Source organism: Macaca mulatta, chromosome 5 (assembly GCF_049350105.2).
Source record: "Macaca mulatta isolate MMU2019108-1 chromosome 5, T2T-MMU8v2.0, whole genome shotgun sequence".
In the NCBI taxonomy this organism is placed as follows: Eukaryota; Metazoa; Chordata; class Mammalia; order Primates; family Cercopithecidae; genus Macaca; species Macaca mulatta.
Window position 1 is genome coordinate 47,110,785 of NC_133410.1, and position 18,915 is coordinate 47,129,699.

Genomic DNA, 18,915 nt, shown 5'->3' on the forward strand with positions numbered 1-18,915 from the left:
TTCTCAGCACCACATCACACTTATTCCAAAATTGACCACATAATTGGAAGTAAAGCACTCCTCAGCAAATGTACAAGAACAGAAATTATAACAAACTGTCTCTCAGACCATAGTGCAATCAAATTAGAACTCAGGACTAAGAAACTCAATCAAAACCGCTCAACTACATGTAAGCTGAACAACCTGCTCCTGAATGACTACTGGGTACATAACAAAATGAAGGCAGAAATAAAGATGTTCTTTGAAATCAATGAGAACAAAGATACAACATACCAGAATCTCTGGGACACATTTAAAGCAGTGTGTAGAGGGAAATTTATAGCACTAAATCCCCACAAGAGAAAGCTGGAAATATCTAAAACTGACACTCTAACATCACAATTAAAAGAACTAGAGAAGCAAGAGCAAACACATTCAAAAGTTAGCAGAAGGCAAGAAATAACTAAGATCAGAGCAGAACTGAAGGAGATAGAGACACAAAAAAAACCTCCAAAAAATCAATGAATCAGGAGTTGGTTTTTTGAAAAGATCAAGAAAATTGATAGACCGCTAGCAAGACTAATAAAGAAGAAAAGAGAGAAGAATCAAATCGACGCAATAAAAAATGATAAAGGGGATATCACCTCCGACTCCACAGAAATACAAACTACCATCAGAGAATACTGTAAACACCTCTATGCAAATAAACTAGAAAATCTAGAAGAAATGGATAATTTCCTGGACACTTACACCCTCCCAAGACTAAACCAGGAAGAAGCTGAGTCCCTGAATAGACCAATAGCAGGCTCTGAAATTGAGGCAATAATTAATAGCCTACCAAAAAAAGTCCAGGACCACATGGATTCACAGCTGAATTCTACCAGAGGTACAAGGAGGAGCTGGTACCATTCCTTCTGAAATCAATCAATAGAAAAAGAGGGAATCCTCCCTAACTCATTTTATGAGGCCAACATCATCTGGATACCAAAGCCTGGCAGAGACACAACAAAAAAAGAGAATTTTAGACCAATATCCCTGATGAACATCGATGCAAAAATCCTCAACAAAATACTGGCAAGCCGCATCCAGCAGCACATCCAAAAGCTTATCCACCATGATCAAGTGGGCTTCATCCCTGGGATGCAAGGCTGGTTCAACATATGCAAATCAATAAATGTAATCCAGCATATAAACACAACCAAAGACAAAAACCATATGATTATCTCAATAGATGCAGAAAAGGCCTTTGACAAAATTCAACAGCCCTTCATGCTAAAAACGCTCAATAAATTTGGTATTGATGGAACGTACCTCAAAATAATAAGAGCTATTTATGACAAACCCACAGCCAATATCATACTGAATGGGCAAAAACTGGAAAAATTCCCTTTGAAAACTGGCACAAGACAGGGATGCCCTCTCTCACCACTCCTATTCAACATAGTGTTGGAAGTTCTGGCTAGGGCAATCAGGCAAGAGAAAGAAATCAAGGGTATTCAGTTAGGAAAAGAAGTCAAATTGTCCCTGTTTGCAGATGACATGATTGTATATTTAGAAAACCCCATTGTCTCAGCCCAAAATCTCCTTAAGCTGATAAGAAACTTCAGCAAAGTCTCAGGATACAAAATTAATGTGCAAAAATCACAAGCATTCTTATACACCAGTAACAGACAAACAGAGAGCCAAATCATGAATGAACTTCCATTCACAATTGCTTCAAAGAGAATAAAATACCTAGGAATCCAACTTACAAGGGATGTAAAGGACCTCTTCAAGGAGAACTACAAACCACTGCTCAGTGAAATCAAAGAGGACACAAACAAATGGAAGAACATACCATGCTCATGGATAGGAAGAATTAATATCGTGAAAATGGCCATACCGCCCAAGGTAATTTATAGATTCAATGCCATCCCCATCAAGCTACCAATGAGTTTCATCACAGAATTGGAAAAAACTGCTTTAAAGTTCATATGGAACCAAAGAAGAGCCCACATTGCCAAGACAATCCTAAGTCAAAAGAACAAAGCTGGAGGCATCATGCTACCTGACTTCAAACTATACTACAAGGCTACAGTAACCAGAACAGCATGGTACTGGTACCAAAACAGAGATATAGACCAATGGAACAGAACAGATGTACACATCTACAGCCATCTGATCTTTGACAAACCTGACAAAAACAAGAAATGGGGAAAGGATTCCCTATTTAATAAATGGTGCTGGGAAAATTGGCTAGCCATAAGTAGAAAGCTGAAACTGGATCCTTTTCTTACTCCTTATACAAGAATTAATTCAAGATGGATTAGAGACTTAAATGTTAGACCTAATACCATAAAAACCCTAGAAGAAAACCTAGGTAATACCATTCAGGACATAGGCATGGGCAAGGACTTCATGTCTAAAACACCAAAAGCAACGGCAACAAAAGCCAAAATTGACAAATGGGATCTCATTAAACTAAAGAGCTTCTGCACAGCAAAAGAAACTACCATCAGAGTGAACAGGCAACCTACAGAATGGGAGAAAATTTTTGCAATCTACTCATCTGACAAAGGGCTAATATCCAGAACCTACAAAGAACTCAAACAAATTTACAAGAAAAAAACAAACAACCCCATCAAAAAGTGGGCAAAGGATACGAATAGACATTTCTCAAAAGAAGACATTCATACAGCCAACAGACACATGAAAAAATGCTCATCATCACTGGCCATCAGAGAAATGCAAATCAAAACCACAATGAGATACCATCTCACACCAGTTAGAATGGCGATCATTAAAAAGTCAGGAAACAACAGCTGCTGGAGAGGATGTGGAGAAATAGGAACACTTTTACACTGTTGGTGGGATTGTCAACTAGTTCAAACAATATGGAAAACAGTATGGCGATTCCTCAAGGATCTAGAGCTAGAAGTACCATATGTCCCAGCCATCCCATTACTGGGGATATACCCAAAGGATTATAAATCATGCTGCTATAAAGACACATGCACACGTATGTTTATTGCTGCACTATTCACAACAGCAAAGACTTGGAATCAACCCAAATGTCCATCAGTGACAGACTGGATTAAGAAAATGTGGCACATATATACCATGGAATACTATGCAGCCATAAAAAAACGATGAGTTTGTGTCCTTTGTAGGGACATGGATGCAGCTGGAAACCATCATTCTCAGCAAACTATCACAAGAACAGAAAACCAAACACCGCATGTTGTCACTCATAGGTGGGAACTGAACAATGAGATCACTTGGACTCGGGAAGGGGAACATCACACACCAGGGCCTATCATGGGAAGGGGGAAGGGGGGAGGGATTGCATTGGGAGTTGTACCTGATTTAAATGACTAGTTGATGGGTGCTGACGAGTTGATGGGTGCAGCACACCAATATGGCACAAGTATACATATGTAACAAACCTGCACGTTATGCACATGTACCCTAGAACTTAAAGTATAATAATAATAATAAATAATAATAATAATAATAGAAGCCCTCTTTGGTCAACTCCTGACGGATTATTCAAGTTATAAATCACGTTCTTATTTACCCAGGATCCATTCATCTCATGTCCAAGACAATGCTGCAACCATGGTGATGAGTGGGAATAAATTTTTGGAGGAAGTTAAAGTGTAAACCCTTGTACCAGGGATTATTAGGGACTAGTAGGTCATATAATAGAAGCTGTCTTTGTGGTTTTGCCCAGATACAGAAACATGCTTTGAAAAGAATGTTTGACCAACTTCTATTGACCAACACTAAAAGATCAGGGCATAAAATCAAATTGCAACTAACTCCATAAAAGCATTTTTGCCAAAATCATAGGGCCCAGACACACTGTTTCCCAATCATCTAACTTTAGATACAGCTTGTGGAGCCCAGATATATAAAGAGTCACATTTCCTTTAGACTAACTCACTCAAATACCAGATGTTACAACTGAGCATTCGGCAAATATGAGAAGGCAGTCTAAACTCTGATTTGTATCATCAATTAATTAAATGCCCATAAGTTTTTTGATACTGAACATGCAGGTACCAAAGTCAATATGCTGTTAATGTGGTTTGGCTGTGTCCCCACCCAAATCTCATCTTGAATTGTAACTCCTACAATTCCCACATGTCATGGGAGGAACCTGGTAGGAGGTGATTGAATTATGGGGGCAGGTCTTCCTGTGCTGTTCTCATGATAGTGAATGAGTTTCAGGAGATCTGACAGTTTTAAAAATGGGAGTTTCCCTGCACATGCTCTCTCTTTTTTGTGTGCTGCCATCAACATGAGATGTGACTTGCTCCTTCTTACCTTCTGCCATGATTGTGAGGCCTCCACAGCCATGTGGAACTGTAAGTCCATTAAACCTCTTTTTTTTCTTCCCAGTCTCAGGAATGTCTTTATCAGTAGTGTGAAAATGGACTAATACAGTAAATTGGTACCAGTAGAGTGGGGTGCTGCTATAGATACACAAAAATATGGAAGCAACTTTGGAACTGGGTAACAGGCAGAGGTTGGAAAAGTTTGGAGGGCTGAGAAGAAGACAGGAAAATGTAGGAAAGTTTGGAACTCCCTAGAAATGAGTTGAATGACTTTGATCAAAATGCTGATAGCAATATGGACAATAAAGTCCATGCTGAGGTGGTCTCAGAAGGAAATGAGGAACTTGTTGGGAACCAGAGCAAAGGTGATTCTTGTTATATTTTACTAAAGAGAGTGGTGGTATTTTGCCCTGCCCTAGAGATCTGTGGAACTTTGAACTTGACAGATGATTTAGGGTATCTGGTAGAAGACATTTCTATTTTTTTTTTTTTTAGAAGACATTTCTAAACAGCAAAGCATTCAAGAGGTGACTTGGGTGCTGTTAAAGGCATTCAGTGTTATAAGGGAAGTAGAGCATAAAAGTTAGGAAAATTTGCAGCCTGACAATGCAATAGAAAAGAAAATACCATTTTCTGAGGAGAAATTCAAGCTTGCTGCAGAATTTGCAAAAGTAATGAGGAGCAGAATGTTAATCCCCAAGACAATGGGGAAATGTCTCCAGGACATGTCAGAGGTCTTCATGGCAGCCCCTCCCATTACAGGTCCAGATGCCTAGGAGAAAAAAGTGGTTTCATGGACTGGGACCAGGGTCCTTGTGCTGCGTGCAGCCTAGGGACTTGGTGCTGTGTCCCAGCTGTGCCAGATATGACTAAAAGGGGCCAAGGTACAACTCAGGCTGTTGCTTCAGAGGGTGGAAGCCCCAAGCATTGGCAACTTCCACAGGGTGCAAGTTGAGCCTGCAAGTGCACAGAAGTCAAGAATCAGGATTTGGGAGCCTCTGCCTAGATTTCAGAGGATGTATGGAAATGCATGGATGCCCAGAGATAAGTTTGCTGCAGGGGTGGGGCCCTCATGGAAAACCTCTGCTAGGCAGTGTGGAAGGCAAATGTGGGGTCAGAGTCCCCACAAAGAATTCCTACTGGGGCACAGCCTAGTGGAGCTGTGAGAAGAGGGCCACCATCCTCAAGACCCCAGCATGGTAGATCCACTGACAGCTTATACCATGTGCCTGGAAAAGCCTCAGACACTCCATACCAGCCCATGAAAGCAGCCAGGAGGGAGGCTGTATCCTGCAAAGCCACAGGGGCAGAGCTGCCCAAGACCATGGGAACCCACCTTTTGCATCAGCGTGATCCAGATGCAAGACATGGAGTCAAAAGAGATCATTTTGGAGTTTTAAGATTTGACTGCCCTGCTGGATTTCAGACTTGCATAGGGCCTGTAGTCCCCTTGTTTTGGCCAATTTCTCCCACTTGGAATGACTATATTTACACAATGCCTGTACCCCCACTGTGTCTAGGAAACTAACTTGCTTTTGATTTTACAGGCTCATAGATGGGAGAGACTTGCCTTATCTTAGATGAGACATCAGACTGTGGACTCTTGAGTTAATGCTGAAATGCGTTAAGACTTTGGGGGACTATTGGGAAGGCATGATTGGTTTTGAATTGTGAGGACATGAGATTTGGGAGGGGCCAGGGGCAGAATGATATGGTTTGGCTTTGTCTCCACCCAAATCTCATCTCGAATTGTAACTCATGGGGGCAGGTCTTTCCTGTGCTGTCCTCATGATAGGGAATAAGTTTCACAAGATCTGATGGTTTTAAAAATGGTAGTTTCCCCACACAAGCTCTCTCTTTTTTGTGTGCCACCATACACGTGAGATGTGACTTGCTTCTCCTTGCCTTCCGCCATGATTATGAGGCCTCCCCAGCTCTGTGGAACTGTTAAGTCCATTTAACTTCTTTTTCTTCCCAGTCTCTGGTACGATCTTAATTAGCAGCATGAAAGTGGACTAATACAGCTGTCACAAGTATTTAGGGGCTTCATTTATACATTTTTCTAATCAAATGGCCATCTTACTTCCAATCTGGGCTGAACTCTTGAGATATCAACAGATGAAAGCAAAAAGTTTTTCAAATTCAACAAAGAACTCTAAATCTTCTCATCCAGACAAGCACTGAGTTGAGAGCCCAGCATTTGAGAGTAAGACATGGAAGGTATAATTTGGGTCTAAAAAAATCCTAAGTGCAAGTGTTTTAAATCAACTGCCTCTATCAAGAAAGCATTTCAGTAGAATCCCTGCAACACATGAAATTTGGTAGACCTGCATTCTTGATAAATTCCCTCCAAAATATACCCCCTGAAGTAGATGAGTGATCCACTTGGAATTAGGTTATGCTGGTTCTGGACCCTACATACACTACAATGCCATTCTCTATAAATGTTTACTGAATGAACTGATGAATGAATGAGTGATATAACAAATTTATACTATCAAGGTAAGATTAAAGTTTTATGTTTTTCTTGTATAATTTTAATAGAAATGCCATGTTCTATGCAATAAGTCTACACCATTCTCAGATGGCAAAATATCTGGACTTTTTTCTAACTTTGTGTTATTGGCTGTTCACCTACATGTCTTCCCTGCTCCATTATAAACTCTGACGATGTTATTCACTTTGCATCCTCGACCCAATGCCTAGTCCAGTACAAGGCCCATAAGCAGATACTCAAAAACAAAAAGGGAAGGGAAATACTGAATGGAATTAGTTGGGAGTTGCTTTTTAAACTTCAAATTTTTGATGCAGAATATGTCTGAATGTACAAAGGCAGGCTGGCATAAATTCCACTCCAGAAGCTGAGAAGGAACACCCATTCCCACTTCCCTCCTTTTGCAGCATAGGCCGATCATGGCCAGACAGACCCTTCTAGCAAGGACTGTGATCTGGAGGAAATGACTCAAAGGTGCAGGGTGACTTAGAGTTTCTTTGAGTCATCGGTGGCAGAATTGTGAATTTGCAGCACAGCAGCTGGTCTCCAGAGACAGTGGTCACATGGCAGCTGCCTGAGCCTGTTCCCTCAGCAGGAAGCTAGCCTCATCTTGACCATTACCATCATGGCTAGCGTAGCCTGGCTCTCCAGATTTCTGTCAATTCATGAGCCACTCAAGTCAACTAAAGAGTAAACTTCAAGGCAACTAAAAAGTTCAAAAACTACTAGTACTCATTTCTTTAAGGGACTTATCACCACTTACCCATTTTTCCCATTAAATCAGTCAAATAATGGATATGGTTTTCCAACCACACCTCTATCTCAGATTTTCCTAGCCCTTCTGGGAAATAAAATAATCTAAAATAAAAAATATCTGTATGTCTATTTGCATTTTATATATCTAAAGATATCTAAAATATTATATTGAAGTTTCAATTTCCAACTATGTTGAGAAAATGGAGCAAATGGAGTACATATTTTTTTTAAAATCCAGTGTGCACACAATAGCCAAAGTTGGGAATAATCCAGATGTCTGAATGGATAAACAAAATGTATATCCATTTAATGGCATATTATTCAATCACAAGCAGGAAGTAAGTACTGGTACATGCTACAAGACAGATGATTGAAAATGTGCTAAGTGAAAGAAACCAGATGAAAAGGCTACATGTTGTATATTTCCATTTATATTAAAATATCCAGAATAGGCCAATTTATAGAGGCAGAAAGCAGATTAGTGGTTTCCTGGGCCTGTGGGTATGAGAAAATGGAAAGTAACTGCCTAGTGAGTACATAGTTTCCTTTTGGGATAATAAAAGTGTTCTAAAACAAATAGTGGTGATGGTTGCACAACATTGTGAATAAAATAAATGCCACTGAATTATACACTTTAAAGTGGTTAAATGGTGAATTTTATGTATGTGCATTTTAACACAATAAAAACTCTAATATGCAAATATTTAGAAGAAACATAAAGAAGTATATTTAAAAACAGAAACCTATCTATTTACAATAGAACAACTATGTTCAGGGTGGCTTGTCAAAAGAACTTTCTGGTTGTAAAATCTTTGCAGTTCCAACCTTATACTTTGCAAATAAAACCTTGTATATATAATGTTTTATTGAGAAGAAAGATGCTTCATAACCATATGCAAAAGATTTTTCATTTATCTCTGAACACAATCATATCCTATTTCATTTAGACACAATAATGAAGTTGTAAAAATGAAGTCTAATTTAATAGATCTTGGCAAATACAATTTTCCACTCTCGTAAAGTTTAAGGTTCCTTTATTATAAATGAGCATTGGTTATTCAATTCCTAAAGATGTGGGTCTTTTCAGGGGAGAAGTGGACTCAAGATGTTGGGAGCTACATATTAGTAATTCTTTGAACTAGGATAACAAAAATGTGCTGCTAGTTGCTATCCCATAACTGAATGACTCATTATTGTAAAAGTGTTTCAATTTTGTTCAGTGGATCTCAGGAAATGGCATTTACTCAATTTTTTATTTAGTCTAGAATTTTAGAACTCCTTTGTCTTCAATTTCTCTAATTTCTACATTTCCCCCAAATCTCAAATATATCGATGGTAAAAGAAATACTTACGTATTCTAAGACCCCAAAAATTATTGCTTTCCATCCCCAATGGAACTGAAAAAGAAAAACCTCACAAAATAGCAAGTATCTAACTTTCGAAGGATCCATTTCAGTACATCTGTATCAAAGCCAGAGTGAATCTTATCATTCTACTGAGAAGCGAATATACTGAACTATTTCTTGATTTACATTTACTGCCTTACTTAGAGTAAACAGAAATGCCAGCAACTTCAACTTCTTTAAAAATGTGTTGCTTAAGAAGAAATTTTCAATAACCTCTTGGGGGAAAATTACAAGATTTTTTCATCCAGATTTCTCAAATGAAATGATCATAATGCTTTTATAAATAATGAAAGCATTTCGTTTCAGAAGTACTTAAAATACAATTACTTCATTTACTTTTAGAGACTCCATCAAAGTACGTTTCCAGCACACACTCCTCAGGGCAGGTGCCTGTAATTAAATGTGGTCCTCTCACCTGATTCATTTCCTGGGTTTTTGAAGTACTCTTTGTTCGAGAGCACTAACTCTCTATGCATCCATAAGGAAGATATTACTGCCAAGTTCCATGAAGCTTTCTGAGAAATTTATCAGTGCTACAAACTACTGACCTTACCCTAAACCCATCTGCTTGCAGGCCAACTGACTGAACATCTCCTGCCAGCCATCTGCACACACATGGTGTTCTGTGGCAGCTCTGTGAACCATCAGAAAGGAAGAGGAGTTCACATTTATAGAGAGGGTCACTAGGGAAACAAAAGACAGGGGAAACCCTAATTAAAAACATTTCTTCCCATGGAAGCACATAACTTTACATGCCTCTGCTTCATTGGCATACATTCATTTTTATTTTTTTTCATTAACCATTTGATGTGTACCTACCCTGTGCAAATCACTGCCTTCAGTGTGCTAGAGGGCTAAAAAAAAATGTTAGAAATGTTCTCTACCCTCAAAGAACCATAGACTCTAATGAAAGAGACAGGCAGTTCTTAACTTTTCTTGATGAGTCAGAAGACAGCCAGAGCCAGGCCTCATCCCATGAGTTAACCAGGATTTGCATAATTACAAGAAGTGAGTTGTAAATCCATTTCTATCATTTCCTTCAAGAAAGCATATGAGAATGCAAGTGCGTGAGAGGGATGCAAATTTAGGATTAATGTAGTATATGTGTTAATTCCTATTATATAAAGGAGCATCCTCTGTACTTAACCAGCCTCAGAGCACTTATGAAACACTGCACAATTGATGACAACACACATGAGAATCGTGATTTGGCTGGTTGATGCAAAGGACTGAGAAAGAGCTGAGCGAATGGAAGGAGTGATGAGTGCGGGATGAGGAAATTAATCAAACTCAAGATCACAAACTGCAACACTGGAGGTGCTGGTAGGAGATGTCTTTAATTCCTGTCTGTGTAAGGAGCTAGATAGTTAGAAGTCTTGGACTTAGAGAGTGTAGGGAAGGCAGAGGGGCCACTTGACTATTCTATTCTAGTAGGTATAGATGACAAAAGATTGGCAGACTGTCATTAAATTTATTGAAGTTGGGTTTTAATGAATAATTTTTAAATCCTATTCCAGAAATTATATGATTACAACATTTTGAACAGAAAATGCTTTTCCCTATAATATAAATATTTCAAATAGTGAAGTAGCTTGGTGGGGAAATTTTCTGTGAGTTGGAAATAACACACATAGATCACCACTATCAGCTTTTATAACAGTAAAACAAAATAGATGAACTTGGCCAGTAAAATCCAGGAAGTAATTTAGGATTCATTTAGCTTCAGTGGCTGACAGGCCTGAGAGAGTACAACAGATGGCAGAAACAAGTAGCTCACCACAGTCCCATTCATCTGAACTGTCTGAGCAGTCGGCTTCACCGTCACACCACAGGTTACGTGACACACATGCATGGTTTGCACATTCCAGCTCATCATCTTGGCAAAATGCTGGCATGGGGAACAAAAAGTGAGAAGGAAAGCATTTTAGAAATAAATGTGATTATCACTAACATGCACATCTTCATGTGCCAGTAGAAGCATGGAAAGAAGAAAGTATGTGATCGCGATCGCTGAGACTTCCAAACGGACATGAAAACAGTATAAACAGAATTTGTAAAATATTATTTAATAGACATCAATACACACAAAGAGCATTTAAACAGAATTACTACGTTCAAGTGACTCAATGTTCTGATTCTAACAATCAGACTGAATAAACGGTACTCACAGCAGCAGAAATACCCAAGATCAGAGAACGGGGTTAAAATCTGCATGAGCAGAGCATGAGGGATGAACAGACTGAAGCCACCTTAGAAAGAAAACAATCTCTGTCCACAGAGATGCATAATGGGTTTTTTTTTTTTTTTTACGTCTCTACTATTAAATGACTCTGTGAATCATACACAGTTCTCTTTTGAGTTTTAAAAATTATAGTAAATCTCCTTGATTGCCTACTTAACAACCATTTCCTTTCTTCCTCCTTTTTTTAAGGGAGCCCAATTTCGTTCAGACCCCCACACCCGCCATCCCCAGTTCCAAAGGAAGATCCTGATTAATTTAAGCTGGGCATGGCATTTTTCTGTCTACAGTTTGTTTGTTTGTTTGTTTTCTGAATACAATTAGTAGTCCAGGAGTAAACATATGCTCTGATATCATAGGCCTTGGCCTGTGGTTGTGTGACTGTGCTTCACAGGACAGCTCCTTCCCAAACTCTGCTGCTGTGCCACGTGCCCTAGTTGGGGACAGGAACAACCTGGAGAAAACAGCATCTTTTTTTTTTATTGGTTCTCCCTGAATGGTGCTTCTTTTTGCAGTTCAGCTGTTTGTAGCAAGTGTCTTTTCTAACTACACAGAGGCTCCTGCCGGCTAGCTGTCACTCTGCCCAAAGTTGACCTGAGCGAATCCCTTAATGATATCTTGGAGATATGAACACGGTCCTTCCTCCTTCCAGGTGGACATGATCAAGGAAGCATGGTGCCCCAGGCGCCCATGGTAATGTCATCTTTTCACCATTGTGGGAGCCAGCCTGAGTTGAAACTGAACTGAAATCACAGACAAGGTACTAAACTGCCACATACAGCCTCAAGAGTCCATCCTACACTTGACTCTTTATATGATCATATAAAACATGTGAGATAGATATATATATATATATATATATGAGATAATAAAAGATAAATGTCTTCATTGTTTGTCATTTCAATTTGGGCTTTTCTGTTTGTTTCTGTTTCATTTATCTATCTGTAGGTAAAACATCTTAAGAGACATAATTATTTTCCGGTTCTAAAAGCAACGGTCATTCATTTAGAAAATGTAGAAAAGAGAGAAAAGCACAAAAATTTAATAATTACACCACCCAAAGACTATAACTGTAAACTTTTAATTATGACTTTCTGATCTTTTTCTGTGTGTGGATATATGTACTTTCGAAACTCAGGACAATAATGCACATAATACTGAATATTTTGTTTTATTCAACTAATGATATAAAATGAATCCAAGAGAAATTTTTCTTCTCTAATCTAATTTTAATATTTGCATATTATTTTCTTGTACGGTTGTAGTTTATGTTCCCTATTTTTGGATATTTGGAGGTATTTTAATTTTCCCATACTATAAATAATGCCAGAAGAATATTACAGTGTATATATTTTACACATATTTAGTTGGCTTCTTAGAATATGTATTTGCAAGTGGAGTTTGATCAAAAGATGTGAAAATACTAAAAGATTTGTATGGATACTTACACATTTTTGGCTTGTATTCAAAATGAGACTTAACTGGTGTTTAAAATAAAAATGCTGTGTTGACAAATTCGCATAAGCACTTACAGCAGTTTTTTTCATCCATGTAATCAGGGCAGTCTGGGAACCCATCGCAGATGACTGTGTGCTTCAAACATTGTTTATTGGATGGACATTCCCAAAGATCTCTCTCTTTACAACCTAGACGGAAGAAAAGGTTATTTGCAATAGACGTGGAGTTGAAAATAATGATAAATTCAATCAATGTAGAAAAACTACACTATAAAGGCATGATGTCGGCTGGGCGCAGTGGCTCATGCCTGTAATCCCAGCACTTTGGGAGGCCGAGGTGGGCGGATCACAAGGTCAGGAGATCGAGACCATCCTGGCTAACACGGTGAAACCCCGTCTCTATTAAAAATACGAAAAAATTAGCCAGGCTTGGTGGCATGTGCCTGTACTCCGGAGGCTGAGGCAGGAGAATCACTTGAACCTGGGAGGCGGAGGTTGCAGTGAGCCAAGATTATGCCACTGCACTACAGTCTGGGCAGAGCGAGACTTTGTCTCAAAAAAAAAAAAGCATAATGTCTTTTTTCTTAAAAAGTTTTGACCCCTGAATACCATGAATAATATAATTTTAAAAGTAGAAATACCCAATAATATTCATATTATAACATAAATTGTATAGCTGACCTAACAGAAGATCAAAAGTGACATACGGGGCCAGGCATAGTGACTCATGCCTGTAATCCCAGCACTTCAGGAGGCTGACGTGGGCGGATCGCTTGAGCTCAGGAGTTGGAGACCAGCACGGCCAAGATGGTGAAACCCTATCTCTACTAAAAAATACAATAATTAGCCAGGCGTGGCGGTGTGTGCCTGTAATCCCAGCTACTTGGGAGGCTAAGGCAGGAGAATCATTTGAACTTGGGAGGTGGGCGTTGCAGTAAGCCGAGATTGCACTACTGCTCTCCAGCCTGGGTGACAGAGCAAGACTCTGTCTCAACAAAAAGAAAAAAAAAAAGTGACATAGGGGACATGGAGAAAAAATTTAAAACCATACATTAACATTCATCTTTAGCTGTTCCTTTTTCTTTCTGAGTGAAATTGTTGTCAATGCATAAGACTTATCTATAAAATAATATTATGCTTTTAAGCAAATATGCCAAAGTCTAGTGATCTAAATGCATGTCACCTTAAAATGTAATTTCATTCTACAAATCAGGAGGCCATCTGTTTTTTTAGCAAAAGAGGCTCCTTCTATGCCAAACAAAACTAGTTTAAGAGCCAGGTACAAAAGCTATTACTTTATGGTAGTCAGACATCTAAAGTTGGAAACTTCATCAATTAGTAAGAGAAATGAATATAATTTGCACATTAATGTAATAACTTGAACTGTAATTTGCCTATGAAATAGCAAGCACTTGTGATGTATTTAATAAATACCATTGATGATTCATGTGCAGTGCATTTCATATGCCTGCTAAAGTCTGACAAGAGTCTAATATGTTTTGTCATTCCGGTCAGATCCCTGGCCCAGGCCAGGCCGTGAAGTACATGAAGGAAGAGACAATGTGGCAAAAAAATTTGAGTATCCTCCACCCCCTTGGCTAGAACAATGGCTAGCATGTGGCAGGCCCTCAATACGTGTGTGTTTTAAGTAGAACTTCATTTCATGTAAGGAAAAAAATGTCTCTGACTCCCAGGAAAATATAATTTATTTGTCAGTGAAATGCAAAGCAGTGATCAAATAAGAAGTTTCTTCAAGAATGTTATTGTTCATCTGACCTACTACAAATGAGTCAGATACATTTTGTAGATGATTGACTCAGGTTTCTTGGAATCCATTATAAGAAAAAAATTGGTTTTCAAAATTTTCACTAAAAACAATTATAAAAATAAGTGACCCAAAATGCTTACTATAAGCTAAAATTAGATTTAGTGTGTTTCGTCATCCAAAGATATAGGAAATAAATAATGAGAGTCTTTCACTGGCTGATAATCTGGAGTGGTCTTAGGCCCAGGGACATCCATTCCAAGAATTCACAGGGACATTATTTAGAGTTTTCAGCTAGTAGAGGATCCAGACAGCATCTGAAAAGTTCTGACAATAAAAGTCTCCTGAGTTTTGAGAAAGAGCCTGAAATCTGTCCTCTGTGACCCAGCTCCTGCCAAATGCTACAGTCTGCTCATTCTACCAGAGAGCAAAAGACATAAAAAAAGAGGGCTCAACACTCCATGCATGGTGCTGACCCTTCTCCAGAGCTGCTCCTTTGCTCACAAAACACACCACTTGCTAATAGAGAATGAAATAAAATAGCATGCGTTTTTCTGACGATTCCCAAGGCACATTCTTCTTACCAAGGCACATTCTTCTTAAGACTACAAGGAAGAACTTTGACATTTGGAATGAGATGATGAAATACCACATAAATAGATCATCTGGGACAGAAGGCCCCCCACAGTGTATCCTCACAAATAATAATAATCATGATAATGAGATAACATGTATTATCCACTATGTATCCACATTCTAGATATTAGCTTTAATTCTTAAAATAACCCTATAATGTCAGCATTATGCTCACCATTTTATAAGTGAGGAAACTAACAGTTAGAGAAATTGAATCCCTCCACATCACAGCTCCACGGAGAAAGATCTGGATGAGATCCAGGTACAAGTCATTAATTGCAGTTCTTTGTAAGATGCGAACATGAAGTATGCATAAGGGGTAGGAGCAGTGGAAGCACAGCTTTAGAGTCAGACAACTAGATTTGAATCCTAGTTCCAAATCTCACTAGCTGTGTGAGCTTGGATAAGTTACTTAACTTCTCCAAACCTTGGTTTCCATAACACCTAAAATACAAATAATAATGCCTGCTTCATATGGTTGCTATAAACATTAAAGGAGTACTCCATACGCATTCATTTTTTACCTCTCCATGTCTTCTCTTTTCTCATAAAAGTTTGCATAACATAATACCTCCTTTGTAGAGTTACAGCGAGCACAAAAGAAGTAGGATAAAAAGAGAGAGACATGAGTTACATGGGGAGACAGTATTATTTTGAGAAGAAACCACTTTCTTTGTAAAGTGACATTTTGGTGCAAATATGTTTTAAATTTATATTCTAAGAGGAAAACGATATGATTCCAAAAAAAATTAAAAACAGGCATGGATGGGATGGGCTGTTTAATACAGCTGTAGGTTATGAAACCAAATAATTGTCGATGTCAGAATAATAACCTCCCCAGCACAGAGACAATAGCAACAATCAATAATTGAGGATACAGTGTTCCAAAAAAGTGATCAACTCATCTCAGTTTGCCAGGGATTTAACTGATTTGAGCATGACATATCCCTTGTTCCAAAAGATACCCATCAGTCCCAGGCAAATCAGGTTGACTGGTCACACTAAGTGTGCTAAGCATTCATCTGGGTTTTTTGCTTACTCTGTCTCTCATTTTCACAAAAACTCTGTGAAACAGGCTGCCCTGACAGAGGCAGTCTCCTCCCCCCACTCCGCCCCTAAACTGTTTCTCTATAAAAACAGTTGTCATTACAAATAAAGTCAGCAAATCGACTTAAAGCAGATGCTTTTTGTTCTGTAAGAATCTCTTAGCTATGCAACTATAGAGTAAGTAGGTCCACTCATCCTCTTGAGTTGAGCTGCATGAAATTTTTAAATTCTCACCCTTCGGAGTGGAACCACTCACAAGGAGGAAGGAGACAAGGTAATACTGCATTGGCAAAGGCTGGAACAGTCTGGACTGAGCCATCCTGGACCAGCGTCTGCCCCAGGAAGTGGCTGTGGACGTGACCTTGGAGCAGATCATAGGAGCTGTAACAGCCAGAGTATAGGCCTAACAAGTGTGAAGAGCCTTCTACAGCATGCAGGATCCTGGACAACAGTGCCCCTTCCCTCAAGGCATGGCTGCAAAGGGCTCTGCCTCTGCACCTGCTATAGCTGCTGGAACAGAGGACCTGCCTCCCACTGTGGTCCAGGCCTGACTATCAGGGCAGCAATACCAGCACAGGCCAACCAGCCACCATCCAGCTAGAAAGTTGCAGCAGCCTACCCAATTCCTGAGTCACTTCCTGCTTTTAGCAGTGCCATTTTTATGGCATGCTCTTCACATATGGGTGGCCCAGTCTCCTGTGAAAGAGGCAGGATGAAGGAATGGATGGGACTTTAAATTGCATGGCTCTAATCCTAAAGAGAGAGAATATCCAACTCAAAACCAACACTATCTCCAGGAAAAGACACTATCCATCTACCTGAGTTTACTATGTGAGCCAGGGACCTCGCCCAGCCCATGCTTTAGCCTGACAGGCCAGCCCACTCTCTTTTGCCATAAACAGCTGTCAGAAACAAGGCTATGCTAGACAGGACTCCTTCCCTCAAGGGAGACTGCTGGGGCAGCCTTTGAAAGGAATTGCCTCCTGATTTCCCACCGCCACAGCAGGTGAGTTCCTGGTTATTGTCTTCTGAGATTGAACAGGGCATGTTATAAGCATTCCAAGCTGTGGGAGATAACGTGGGTGTTCTCTGCATCTTACCCAGAGAAGTAAAGTGACTGGCCAAATGTCACACAGCCTCTAAGGCTAAGTCAGGATGTAAATTCAAGTCTAAGTCTATGCAGGACACTCTGCCATTCCAGTCTGCCTTCCCAAGACACCACAGAAGACAATGAAACGGTTAACCAAGTATCTAAAGGGAAGGAGAAAATTTGTCCCTTAACATGGAAAATTAAACCCTACTGAGTGATGAGAAATCAATCCTGAAAATTCATCCTGAAAGCACATTTGTGGATATGCCAAAGCTATGGACATAATGACTCTCACTCTTCTGCCAGCTACAGAGCAAAGAGTGGTCTCCTCCCCAAACAAAGAGACACAAAAGCATAGAGGCTGATGGTATTTGGAGTGTTAAGAAAGCCAGTTAAGCCCTTCTGTGAGACAACTCATAGAAATGCTATCCACAAATCCAAAAAGAAAACATACCTTTTGGAAACCCTTTGAAATCAAGCTGTAAAACCCATAAATATCAGAATCAGATCTTCTAATACAACCTAAGGGGATTCTGACTCGGAGAAATGGCTCAGGTTATATTTAAAGGTTTTATTTTATTTAAGATCAAGAGGAGACCAAAGATAGGTGAAGAACTGGTTTTTTACTCATCTGACGATAAACAGAAAGTCACTTAATGACACTCAGACATTTGTATTGCTGTCAATCTTTTCTCCATATGATGTATACTTTTTTACTTAGAATAGTGATCAGTTAGGAATTTTGATTCTGTGTTAGTGTAATAAAGGATTTTATTTTGACAGTCGATATAAAGCACCTGTTATAGCTACATTTTCATTTAATTGCTCCATTGGGAGTTGCTGTTTGCTTGCATCACAGCCCAGGTACCACCTGCTCTTGTAGCTGACCCAAATCGTGGAGGTAAAGTCTAGCGAGAGATAACCTCCGCTTCACACACTCAAAGCTATACAGTCATATAAAAACTGAACAATATAATCTTTTTGTTGTTTTCCTTAGTTTTCCTTTCTTTGATGTCATTCTTGATCATTTATTTGCCCATGTCTTTCCCTCATGCTCCACTGCATGGCTATCGATGCTTGGAAAATGTTATGTTGAAAATAAACTCATTTATCAAGTTGCTAGTTTTGCAGGCAGCTCCATCTATATCATGTATGCTCAATTACTGACATACCATCAATCCTTAAGACAATGCAGTACTGACACAGTGCAGATTCTGCTCAGTGTTCCCCTGTCTCTTAGACTTCCTTCCCATATTGGATTTGTATAATTCATCCCAACACTTGTTGAAATCTTTTCTAGTACTGACATTTTCAACTCTTGTTTACATCAGCAATTACACAATCAAAGCAACCTCAACAGTGAAAATCTACCACAAGAGCTGGAGATATTTAAAAACAATATTACTGATTGCTAAATTCTAATGCATATATTTTAAAAGTGTATTTATAAGCTAAGTGCTTTGGCTACCATGTTTCTCCATTACAAAAGCGCCAAAGAAACAAGAAGTAAAGTTAATTTCTCATACAATATTTATTTTATAACTGAGTTAAATAAGTATTGTTTTGAGGGGAAACTCAATAACCTTGTTGGAAATTCTGAGGGAGCTGCAGATCCATGACAATAAATAGTTAATTGTCCAATTATTGAGTACAGCTCAAACACTTAAGACCACAAGGGACAGAGTAAGTCAGAAAGGCAAGAAGCTTCCGGTGAAACCCAGCTTCGC

At 39.1% G+C, this 18,915-nt stretch overlaps 1 protein-coding gene across 15 annotated transcripts in view; it reads right to left on the reverse strand.

Annotated features, from left to right (window-relative positions):
• CORIN (corin, serine peptidase) overlaps nt 1-18,915 on the reverse strand; it is a 261,847-nt gene that overhangs the window by 39,868 nt on the left and 203,064 nt on the right. For 14 of the 15 annotated variants that reach the window (XR_013417836.1, XR_013417835.1, XR_013417832.1 and 11 more), the window contains 3 exons: nt 12,726-12,839; nt 10,732-10,842; nt 9,508-9,637 (listed from right to left, as the gene is read on the reverse strand). Coding sequence is in view for 9 of the 15 variants with exons in the window: in XM_078003367.1 (XP_077859493.1) it covers nt 9,508-9,637; nt 10,732-10,842; nt 12,726-12,839 (355 nt within the window). In the remaining 6 variants the exon portion in view is untranslated. Of the gene's footprint in view, nt 1-9,502; nt 9,638-10,731; nt 10,843-12,725; nt 12,840-18,915 lie in introns of all 15 variants that reach the window. The other variant, XR_013417837.1, reaches the window with a different exon arrangement.